This window comes from Calidris pugnax, unplaced genomic scaffold (genome assembly GCF_001431845.1).
Source record: "Calidris pugnax isolate Ruff unplaced genomic scaffold, ASM143184v1 scaffold44, whole genome shotgun sequence".
NCBI classification, from domain to species: Eukaryota; Metazoa; Chordata; class Aves; order Charadriiformes; family Scolopacidae; genus Calidris; species Calidris pugnax.
The window spans coordinates 23062084-23074544 of NW_015094506.1; the positions used below are offsets into that span (position 1 = coordinate 23062084).

The window sequence follows — 12461 nt, forward strand, 5'->3', positions numbered from 1 at the left end:
GCGGCTCCCTCCGCGCCGCCGCCGCCGCCCACCTCAGCTCGCTGAGACGCGGCCTCCCCTCACCCTGCCCTGCCCACCGGCCCCGACCCCACGCACCGAGCCGCCTCTCGCCCCGCCTGCCCAGCGCCCCCGGCCGCTTCCGGCTTCCTGCAGCGGCGCCGGGGAGGCGGAGCGGCAGAAGCACCGCCTCGGCGGCTGGCGGTCTGCCGGCCCCTTCCTTCACCGGCTGGGCTGAGGTGCGGGGGGGGAGGGCTGAGGGGGAGCGGTCATGGCCGCCGCCCCCTCTGTGGTGATGAAGGAGCGGCGGCCCCTGAGGCGAGGAGGGGACGGCGAAAGAAGGAAACGTGGAATAAACGGCAGTAGGATGTAAAATAAGGTCGCTCCGGGTGTTTTTAGCTGGTGGGAGGTTTTAAAAGGAGCTCGGACCGGTTCTGAAGTCATTTCGGTGGTGATTTTTTGGCCGCCTCACTGCTGGTTCCGTTTCTTCCCGCCCCCCCGCCTCCTCCCCTGAGGTAAAGGGTAAAAGTTACACTTATCTGTGAGAGCTTCGCCTCCTTGACCGCTTTTTCAAGCGATATCCAGGAATAAAAACAAAACAAACCAACAAAATGTTACCCCGCACCGTGCAATTTCTTTCACTTTCACCCGTTGCAAACCTCACGAAGTCCGGGTATTTTTAATACGTTAGTCCTCTCGCTTTTTTTTTTTTTTAATTTGAATGTCTTAAAGCAAGGTTCTTTGGTGATTTGCCTTTTTGGTTTCTTACCCTCCGTTAACGCTGCCATTCCAATGAATGGTCTGTACAGCTCTTATAAGGAAAAACAGATCATGTTAATCCCTTGCGCATAATGTAATTTAAACATAATTATAGTTGGAAAGTAGTCAAAAGAAATCTCCCCACCCCACTTCACCAGACTATCCTTTTTTTTGATCCTCTGCACTTACCATTCGGAATTACCATCTTCCCAAATCTTAGAAGCCTATTTTCTTGAGGAACCGACACAAAAGATCACGACCGTCCACTCATAGGTTTTGTTTATTGTTATTGTCTTACCTTTCTTAAGCTTTATCACAAGTCCAAACTTCTGCTGGTTCACTTGTGACAGGCACTAAGCTTGCTCTAAAATTATGCTTAGTGGAACCAATCAATTTTAATACATTTTATGCTCTTGATATAAATAATTTATACGCCCTGTTTGTTGGCGTCTGAGCTTTCTTTTATAATGCTTCTGCATTATAGAGGGAATAGTTCCCCACGTTTGTATTCTGCCCTTGTCTCTCAAAATGGTGCATTGCTCCTCAGAAGTTACATGGTTTATTTTTGCACCCCTTCCTCTGTACCCAGCTTTACAAGCCTTTTTTTTGTTGGGCTTTTTTTCTCATTAGGTGGGTACCCATGAGTCAGCTTTGTCTTCTTCAGAAATATTTATCAGATTGTTCATACAGATTTTAGCAAAAGCCCTCTCAAATTCAGGAAAAGCCAGTGAACCTTTCGTAGAATGTTGAGTGTGTACTTGCTTCCGCTTCTGAATAAACACAAGCTGTTTATTGGGTTTATATATTATTTATACCCTGGCTCAGTATGTTGATGCATTTTTGAACCAGCTGTTTTAAATCATCGTCTCATTCGGGCTGGATGGGACTTTGGGACGTCTCTGGTCCAACCTCCTGCTCAAAGCAGGGTCAGCACTGACTTCAGACCAGGTTGCCCAGGACTTTGTTCGCTTAAGACCTAAAGCATCTCAGCTCCAATGTCACGCTGTCCCTGGGTCTGACCGCTTTTACTGCCGTTACCAGCCCATGTGCTTTCCCCAGGTCTTAAATCGATGAAGATGATTCATACAGTTGGCATGATTCAAATTGTCCATTTTTCTAGGGTATATTTGTATCATAATCAGTGATCCTTATGCAAGGAGGATCTTCTCTAGCCTTTAAATGTTTCACAGGATGAATCACAGGAAAATGGTATGTTGAATATAAGAATAGGAAAAACAGACACCAAAAAGGAAAGCATCATTACAGCTTCGCTCTAGAAATTTTTACTTTTCTTCTTTCCACTTCTTTTCAATGTATTAGTAAGACTTTTGGTATCCTTCACCACTCTTGTATTTGGATTCTCACTCATGTTACTAATTCAGTAGTCTGTAGCTGTGTGCTGTTACATCTCTTCATCCTAACAATACAGCTGTACAAATTGCAACTAAAGATGGCATGTTGTATACAGTCTTCTCTCACGTATAGCTGTGAAAGCTAGAATTCAGAAAAGAAAAAGATGCTGGGGGAAAAAAAGTCAAACTGATTATAATTTTGGAGCTTTGCTCTGGAAGAATATTGAATAATTACCTCATCCCGAAGTAGTGGTGAGGAGAATTAAGCTTCTGAAACCCCTGGAAGAGTGATGAATGCCATTTTGTAATTTATTATCAAATGATGCAATTTCAGCACTTGCATGGTCAGGGAAAACTGGTGAACAGGAAGAAAGCTGTGTTTGTTAGAGAATGGACATTTAACAGCTTGACCAGGACTTTCACTGAGGGAAAGTTGTCAGTAATTTCTGGAGCGTTTAGCTGCTAGAGACTGTAACAGAGTTTTTAATAGAGTTCTTATTGTGTGCACACAGACTAGAACTCTGAAGAACGATAGTGAGTAGCCACATTTGGTTGAAAGATCTCATGGAAAATATGATAGCTGCAAATGTGACCTCACCTTCCAAATTTCCAAGGCCCTATTTCCAAACATGGAAGCACTAAACTTAGAGCTTTTTTCCAACCAGAGCTGAACACACTAAAATGGGCAAAATACAGTATCTTCTTCTAATCTTATTCGTGTGACCCTCTGGGGAACCTAGTAACAATGAGACAAGAACAGAGGACAGTGGAAATCAACCACAGTAGATACTTGCCAAGAAAAAACATGTGTTTGAATTATTCGACTTTTAAAAATTTTAAGTGAAAAATTGCATCTTTCCAACTTTACCAAAAGCAGAACCACTAATTTTACCAGTGTCAGGTGAGAATGACAACTTTAGAAATTCCTGAACAAGTTAAACATTGTTTTTCCTCTATCATAAAAGAATGGTCTACAGAAAGCTGAAGCCTTTAAGCCATTTACTCTGATAATCAAATTGTTTTCCACCTTTTATTTAACTATTTAGGTAGCATCACAGTTGAACCGGAATAAGCAAATCTATTAAGCAGTCAAGAACTGTATCTGTCTTGATCTTAGCAGAAAGATATTTTCCAGTATATTCCTCTTATTTTTTTTCTAATGTGCCACCAAGATGTTTCTCAGGGAGATACTCCCCTTCCTATTTCTGGCTACCTCATCCAACTATTGTCACTTGTTCTCCTCACCACTACCACTAGTCTTTCATTCTTTCACTTGTGCTCATCCTTCACAGCAGTTTCATTGTAATTAATCAGCTAAAACCTATTTGCTGCTTTCCTTCTCTCTCTTCTTGTTGGTTTCCTGTTGGCTTCAACTTACTGAAGTGACCCAATTGAAGTTCAGTAACCACATGTCTACAGAGTGATGCTACAACTAAATGGCCCCAGTGGCCAACTGCTGCTGAAAGGGTCTTGCTCCCTCCTCCACCCCTCCCCATGCATTACAGCTGCTTTCCTTGAATTTGCTGAAGCGTTTGTGTCCACCCCATGGGGAGACAGTTCAAGCTAGAAAACTGTGTTTCCCACACAGGATGAGCAGCTTCCTAAATGGCTTTGAATTTATTTTTTAATAGCTTAGAAGTTTTTGAAAAACTTGAAAATAGTTATTCTGCAAGACTAGCTTTTCACCATAAATTATCTTGTTATGGAATCAGCCAAGTGCCAATGCTGACCAGATAAGGGCAGATCGCCTCTCTGGATAGCAAGGAGCTGATAAAATGTCTTCACCTGCAATGATAAGCCAGTCCCTGAGAAAAATTGTCCCTAACCTCAGCTGTTGTACACAAGCTGTACTACCATGGTGTTTTATGCATCTTCAGTCTGGACAGGGTCATTTTGACCAATGCAGGTACACAGTGACGTTAAGTCATACAGGAAAGCTGCAAGTGGCTGTGTTTGGTGCAGCCCTTAAATCAAGATCATCCATTGTTTGAGGAAGGAAAATGTGTGAATGTCAACCTAATCTCTCAGTGCAGTGTTCTCATCTGTCTTTACCACTTTCCTCCTCTTCTACCCCACAAGCAGTAGCTTTTATAATATGTTCAAAGCATCTGAACACTGCCTGGAGAGTCTAGTTCCCACTCTGAATACATGTTGCATCACCAGATTCTCTATGGAGATAAGTAACATGCACTTTTCCAGTCCAAATTAAAAAAAAAAAAAAAAGGGGGGGGGACAAAGCAGGAATCCATCTCTTCAAAGTGAAGATGTAGAAACTCATCAGTTGCTTTTCTAAACCATGATTCTTTGCAAAGATAGTTCCTAGGGACTGCGTACCCATCACATAACTCAACAGTGATACAACAGCTGCAGACCTGCTGTCTCTGCTGAAGAAAACTGCAGAAAAAAATAACCCACCAGTAGCCAGAATCAATGTTTTTAAATGTTTATCTAAAGATCCAGAAACTAACCCACAGCTCACACCTTGCATAATCCCTGACAGTAAACTGTTCTGATTCAACAGGGTCAAAGCACAGGAAAGTAAACAATCCTTTCTAAATTTTTCAGGCTAAACTATATTAGTTTCTCTGAAGATCCAGACTACCTAATCCTTCATCCTCCAGGATACTCTTTGAGTCACGGATGGCAGGTCAGGGTACGAGTTTATAATCCAGCCAGGGGGGTGGCTGCCACGCGCATCTCCCTCCCACGCTCTGCGCTCTCTGCTTTATACCCGTTCTCAGGTACCACACGCCACCCCAGCAGGAGGCAAGCTTTTGAGGGGGAAGTGTTTCCTTCTGCCACTTCAGCTTCCTGAATAGCTCACTGTAGGTTTGGTGAAACACCAGATTTGGCGCAGAGGAAACTATGGGGACATGGCGGGTATGAGGAAGGAGAGCAGTCTCTTTTGACAGGAGGCAATTTAAAGACTTTTCTCATGAGTGTGCAATTTGATAACAGCTAAATCATGCTGTTAGACAAGTGACACAGTTGATTATATTAACAGAAAAAGTGTAGGCTTTATCCTGCTTTTACACAGCACTAAAAGGAGCAGTACTACCCTTACTTCAGAAGGCAAAAGTCTAAATCACGTATGAAAACCCAGTGACTCCATTACAATGACACTGCAATTTAAAACCACTTTGTTAATGACAGCAGATCCTTGCCTAACTGCTTCATAATCTGCCTAGTGAAAGCTCTTCCCTGCCTGTGGTAAAGGTGCTGTAACTGCAGGGAAAGGAGACCAAGTCAAACAGAGAGAAGACTGACAGCAAACCCTCAGCGATAGCAGCAGAGGCTGAGGGTGCAGCCCCTGGAGCTGGGGCAGCTGGGAGGTGCAGGGAACTTTGCAAAGCACCGAGTCAAAGCGGGTGCTACCGGAGAAAACTGAATGGATATTGGACCCAGGGGACCTCTAGCTTTGGTATGTCACCAAAGCAAGGGAAACAGAAGCATAAAAAGCACCACAAGCACTTAATCTGTGATAAAGCAAATCGGGTAACAGGAAACTTTTGATTAAACATACAAAAATCAGGAATAAAAAGACGTGATACTATGCTATCAAAGTGCCCTCTACTTTCTTCCCTCAATGAAAAGGGAGGCAATGGCAGTGAGTATCGTCAAAACATCACCACGCTCCACTTCTGGCTGCTGTTTCTGAGCCACCTACTCATTTATTTTCCATTTAAATTGTATGAAGAACCTAGCACCACACAGTCTAGAAAAATGCTCATCTGATTATGCTGCAGGTAACTCAGCCCTTAACTACAGACATCAGTTTATGAGGAAAGTATTAAATCCTGTGCATGGAAGACTCCTGGCTTTCTCCTGCACGTATGAAGCAGCTACAAATACTGTAATGTCATAGAATTAAAAAAAAACCCCACACCAAAAAAACAAAACTGAAGAAACAAGCTGACCAACTGAAATATTTTGGGACAGTAGTAACAATGCTGTTCTAAAATCTCTGTACAGACCATTGACCCAACTGAAATATTGCAGTGAACGCAATTGTTTCTTTCCACCAGCATCTTCCACACGTGAGAGTGCAATATAATGTATTATCTAAGTATCAAACAAATTGCCAGGTTCTACTCAAATGTAACAGCCAAAAGGTTAAAGAATGCTGTAGCTTCTAAAGATTCAATCAAAATGATTCATGGAGACTTAACATTTCACTGGATAAAATTTTATTATTTTTTTATAAAAAAGATAGAACCAGATGCTACTTTTAAATGAAATTATTTATTAAACCAATCTGTTTTATAGGAGGTATATATATATTTTATCATTAAGACAACTTCAATGAAATGACTATCTACAAGAATGACTTTGATTGTTTTATTTTCATGTCACCATACATGAACAAATGAATTTTATGTCTTATGAAAACATTTTACTCAGTATCAAAAATGTACACATTTTAATAACCATCGCTATGGTCTGAAGGGATTTTTACATTTAATTTCAAAAATAAGTGTCATTTCATTGCTGTATGTGTTACAGCATAAGCTTAAATCATCCTATACATAATAAAAGTTTGTGTAGGTATACAGATTATTTTTAATGTTGTCACATACCTTCATGTCTGAGACACAAGTGAGGGATTTGCATTTCTCTCTTTTTGCAAAAGGCTAAAATATGTACTGATGTAAGCACAAAGCAACAAAACGAGTTTGAATGGCACGAGAGTTAGCGTTTTTATAAATTAACAACCAGAGTTCTGCATTATGGAAAAAGGTACATGAGATTCCAGTATTTTCCTTAGGGCTTCGCTCTCTGGAAGAACACCTGTTAAAAATTTATTAAAAAAAACATTTTAAGACAAAAGAAATACAAGACATGGAATGGTTGAGGTGTGAGATAATCAGTTTGACAGAGCTTTTTTTTTTTAATGTATGGGTTAACACACTAGGTTCAAGGATATGAACCTATTTTGGTGTTCAATTACACCCACACCCTCAAAAGTGAAGCATTCAGACACATTCTCTACAACTACAGCATCACTGTTTTCTATTTCAACTATTAAATATAAGCCACAATAATATCAAGCTACTCAGGAGATGACAAGGTGCTGAGGATAAGTGACAATTCTACAGATGTAGGTTTGTTGTTGTTTGCGCCTTCTTTCTAAATAACTGCTTTTACTACTTGGAGACTCCCTATAACTAAAAACTATTAAATAATTCAATATTTCAATTTTACTTCAGGTCACCACCACAACTGAATTGTGTGACAAAGTTCAAATGGAATTGAAAGCTATTTAAAGAAAAAAAAACACAACCCTTTACCTTTAAGTAATTTTTAAAGACTTTTGCATCAGGCTGCTGAAGTGCTTGACAGAATTCCTGTAAGAGAGAATAAAGAAATACTGAATAACTAAATGAAGCAACAAAACAACCTGAAGCTATGTTAGGAGTGCACAGAATACCTTGTAAAGCCATTTATATTAGTTTGTATTTTGCCAAACGTGTAACCAAAGAAAATCTTGCTACAGATAAAAAATTGTAATAGGCTATGATAAATGCATTCTGGGGCAAAAAAAGAATATGCAATTTCAAATATAGAAGATCATACTAACTTTCGCTTATTAGATGGAAACAGGACTACCTACAAGGGCTGCAGTCAAGGAGTTTCTAAACCTTTAACTTTTCCAGTAACTTTTGGTAGCTTTGAAATTAAGACTTCAGGTGAACATTTATGCTGAAAAGTATTATATACGCACTGAGTCTAGAGATGAGCAGAACATATCCATCACTTGAAAAAGTTATAATCTTAGGTCAGAAAAACACTGAGGCACCAGCAAGAGATAATGCTTGATCCTTACATACATTTAATGCCACTTGGAAGTTCTACAGTTCAAGTCTCATAATGAATATAATTGTCTCCTAATGCAGCAAACCTGATTACTATAGTATTCAAATTAGTTGCAAATAAAATTAAGTTGTCACCTAACAATAAGCGTTCACCTGACAATTTCTTCATGGCAATGCTTACCATATGGCCAGCAACACTTAATGTTGAGACAATGGTCAGGTAAAAAGTTTCACTTTTCAGAAACCTCTTACACTACTCCTAAATAAGCACACAACATCCCCCCCCATTTAATAGTGTACATCATTTTTTACAGTAGAACCAGTGCTGTGGCCTAAATGTCTGTAGTGTTGAATACGGCCTCTCTCATCACACTTTCAATACATTCAACATCATTTATTTTACTTCTGAGTTATTACTCTAGTTATTATGATACTTTTTCCTCAAGTTAAAATTTGAATTAAAGTAGGAAGATGTCTTAGTCACATGCACTGGACTCTTGCAAGGTACTCTTGCAATAACTTCACTCCTTATGCTAAATTAATCCTATTCTGATGCGCAAGATGAGAGTAAGCTTTACTGAGGGATGGTAGGAGGTTAACTTTGTCAGTCTTCATTTTGTTCCCGTTTAACACTTACGATTGTTAAGAGTTGTCAAAACATACTTTTAGGAATTCCTACCTGGATTATTTCAGGAGCTACTTGCAAAGAAGGCAAATACTCTTGCTGAAGATACTGAATGCACTCAGGACCCTAAAGAAAAGCAGTACATAATTTGTACAAGTATTTTTTGATACATATGGGAAGTCTAAGCTCTATACTGTATGCTGTAGAAAAGTTTGTAAACAGGTGGTCTGTGTGGCTATTTTTCAGAGAAGTTACACATATCAAATACCAAATGCTCACGCTATTCTCAGTCGTTAGCGAATAGAAAGATTTTGCAACCTTGGCATTAAGGATTCTGCTGCAATCTGGTATCTTGTTACAAAGCAGAGGAATGCACTGAAAAATTGCACTAAGAATTACAATACAGCCAGACGTTTTGTAACATCTCAACTGCAGAAGTCAGTTAAGTAAAAGGGCGGCTCTAATTTCACTATTTGACATATGAAAGAAAAAAAATATTTCAAAATTGGCAATTGTATCTGCCAACTGCTTTACCATACTACTCTGTGTGAAATTTAATAGCCAAATGAAAAGGGGGAGAAGAAGATTTCAGATCATTTTTCATATTTATATTGGTAGTGTTAAAAGAAATGGCATTTTTAACAGGAAGTTATTTCATTTTCCAAGGCTTGATTTCCTACAGATTTATCTCTTCATTATTTTTGGGAAAAAAGGAACAAACTTGGAAGTTCTCCTCAATTAAAACACAGTCTTTTCGCTGCTGGTTTATAACTTCTCACAATTTTTGTGTAGTTGTGACTTTTACTTGCATTTGACAGAAAAGGTAGCCAGCAAGTTAAAGGGTATAGCAGAAAACAGTAACACGAAGACAGAAACTGTTTAATTTTCCATTAAAACTGGAAATACGCAATGGTGTTTTAGTCATCAGACAATGCAAAAATTATTTTTTCCATAAGTGTTTTTCCATCTGGTCTCCTACACGTTGAAAGATACGTTTAGTTTCCACAGAAGTACTCTATAGCACATCTGTAATTGCTCTTTATGTCAGTTTAAGTACTACAGTGAAAAGTGAAAGAATGCTGATTGATCAATTGAGCACAGTAACAATCAAGTGAGCAGATTTTTCTCCTTAATGAAGGGTCAATATTTTGCAGTAATTTATCAAGAGGTAGAACTGCTGGATCCTGTATCCCTACACAGCATTATAGTCAGTCTATTATTTTATATAAGGGAAGAGTAGTAATTCACCCTAGTAAGTATCTAATTTTTAGAAATTAACAAAAGCACTAGAAAGAAACCTGCAGGAGTTACTCCCTGCGAAGTATTATGAAGCTTACCCTTTTGAGATGAATTGTTTTTAACGTCACTGCACATTCTGATAAAGCCTGTAATATAACACATAACATTAGACTGTTTGATTAGTCATTTGGTTATGTATTTAAAGCCAAAGAACCTTTGTTCATGCCATAATTCCCTCGTTTTCCTCTCTCACAATGAAAACAGCCTCAATCTTCCAATTTTTGTTCCGGTCTAAGCAGAAAGATTTGTCACAGTTGAACCCAAAATGAACTAAAGCAAAGCCACCTGCGTGTGTTCACTTTCACCAAACATTGGTTAATCAGTAATATAGGTCGATGTTAAATACTCAGATCTGCCATTCTCTAGCTTGATTTTGAGTATAAGCGAATTACAGAATGTAGTACCACAATATTCAGTAATTAATCACCCATGTACCTCAATAAAAAACATAAGGGATTTTATTTGAGATGATGACCTTTGATACCACATGGCCCTTGTAGGTTTCTTAGCTTGAATCTGCCCCAAAAGAATGAAAGCAAAAAAAAAAAAAAACCACCAACAAAAAACCTGTCCATAATACATACCAATACTGTCTGGGCATCTGCTAAGTCAAACGTTTGCTTCAAAGGTGCTAAGAAACACGCAGGAACAATGTGCTTGTAGATAAAGTCTGCAAAACCTACTGGTCCATCTTTACCTCCTAAAAAGAAAAAAAAACATTCCACGTTCTATTATTGCTTCATGGTCAGTAACAGCTGCTAAAGAATCATGGAAAGACAGTCTTACCCCAGAGCTCCACCAACTTAGAAAGAATAATAAAACAAGTCTTCTGTGCAATAGGATCTGGGTAATCCACTGCTCCTTGAATGACAGTGAACAACACACGCTCCACATTCTCTGCACCTTAAACACATTAAAATGAGCTTGTCATTTCCACTTGCAGCCTAAAAATCTTTCTGTACTCTTACACTACTTTATATAAATACTGACCTGGAAGACACGCTTCAACTTCAAAATAGCTCTGTTTTGCACAAATCTCAAATATTTTTGGGAAGTTTCCCCTACGATGCAAGACAACTCTTATTTAGGTTATAATAGTTCGGGGGGGGGTTTTGTTTTTGGTTTTAAAAAATTTGGAGATTTTAATTGCTCTTCTGGTCTTTAATACACACAAAGGCAAGGAGGGTATTTGTAAGCAGGTCAAAATACAAGTTCTCCTCTCTACCCAAACCCGGTAGAGTTATTAAAACTCAGCAGGACCAGTTTGCTTCACTCTCAATATATGGAAAGGTATTTTTATCACACTTCAAATTTCTGTGCATCTATGCTTATTTCTGATTCCTTTACAAATTTCTTGGTACATCACAATTACTAAATTGCCTCTTTCAAGAAAGCTCTCACTACTTATTGCCACACTTTCCTTTCCCACAGGGATTACCATCATTTTAGGACAGGAGGAAGAAAGTCTGAGCTCCACCTATCAGATGACTCGCTTTTAAAGCTTCTCAAGTCCCTAGCCATTTTGATGGTGATGGAATACAAACTGAAAGAATTACTTGAAAGAATCAAGAAACTGGACATTCAACTTCCAATCTTTGCTATCAAAAGCAGTAATTTGCATTTGGCTACCAAGGGTGAGGAAAATCTGGTAACTACACAGAGAAGTCATATGCTGCCTTCTCCCATAGATAACAATATCAAGTGATAGTAATATAAACATTACAGAAATACTGATGTGTCCTTCAAAAAACAAACCCCACAATGAATGCTGGCAGCCATGAGTGGTCTTGCCCAACAGTATGACCATTGCTATCCTTTGTTAGATATCAATAGTATCTATTGTTATATACAATATCTATATTGTTACATATTTTATATATGATCTCAGATTAACCAAATATAATGATGCATGAGGATGTATTACACGCCATTCCTTCTCCTTATAGACCCAGTGATCACGTATAAGCTGAAAAGATCAATAGCAAGAATGTGCCTGTTACAGCTGGATTTCACAAACCCAAATTCTTGTTCCACAGGTGAGCAATAAATAAGCTGAATACTGTATTTACGTTAGTCCATTCTACCTTAACATTGTTAATAGTACTTGACAGGAGTTAGGCTAATGATTTTAGCAGACAAAAGAGATGAGAATAACCATAGTACTATCCTTTGAGAAACTGAACTACTTGCCTTGATTAGCTATGACTTCGCTCATTCCACTGCCAGTTACAGTCTGCAGAAAAGCAAAGTAACTCCTCCGTAACATTTGTTTTTCTAAAGCAGCAGACTGGTCATTTTCTTCTGCTGGAAGGAGCAACACCTCAAAAATAGCATGAAGTAGTGGCATAAACATCTGTTGCAGGAAAGGTGAAACCTGTGTCTGTGGAGATTGGAAGAGGGTATTACTCAAACAGTTACAGAAATTGAATGTTTTGAAATTATAACTTAAAGGCTCATTACAATTCTCTTTGATTCACATTTAAAGTCAGTATTTTCATGTACCAACTACTTCAACAAAATGAGTCACATCAGGGTCACCATGAACATTACTGCATCTTGAATTACACGCCACCTATTGCAAGTCTTTTGCACAGAAAAACCCTATTCCTGTCTAGT

At 38.8% G+C, this 12461-nt stretch overlaps 2 protein-coding genes across 2 annotated transcripts in view; both read right to left on the minus strand.

Moving 5' to 3' along the window:
- The window catches only part of TBK1 (TANK-binding kinase 1), a 29732-nt gene extending 29539 nt beyond the window's left edge, over positions 1-193 (minus strand). Inside the window, exon 1 of the mRNA XM_014964246.1 lies at positions 97-193. The gene's annotated coding sequence lies outside the window, so the exon portion shown is untranslated. The remainder of the gene's footprint in view (positions 1-96) is intronic.
- A 6138-nt stretch (positions 194-6331) lies between these two features.
- The window catches only part of XPOT (exportin, tRNA), a 38237-nt gene continuing 32107 nt past the window's right edge, over positions 6332-12461 (minus strand). The window contains exons 19-25 of the mRNA XM_014964085.1: positions 12036-12225; positions 10632-10748; positions 10430-10545; positions 9884-9931; positions 8601-8672; positions 7397-7453; positions 6332-6896 (exon numbers count right to left, since the gene is read on the minus strand). Coding sequence (XP_014819571.1) covers positions 6870-6896; positions 7397-7453; positions 8601-8672; positions 9884-9931; positions 10430-10545; positions 10632-10748; positions 12036-12225 — 627 coding nt within the window. The 3' untranslated portion in view covers positions 6332-6869. The remainder of the gene's footprint in view (positions 6897-7396; positions 7454-8600; positions 8673-9883; positions 9932-10429; positions 10546-10631; positions 10749-12035; positions 12226-12461) is intronic.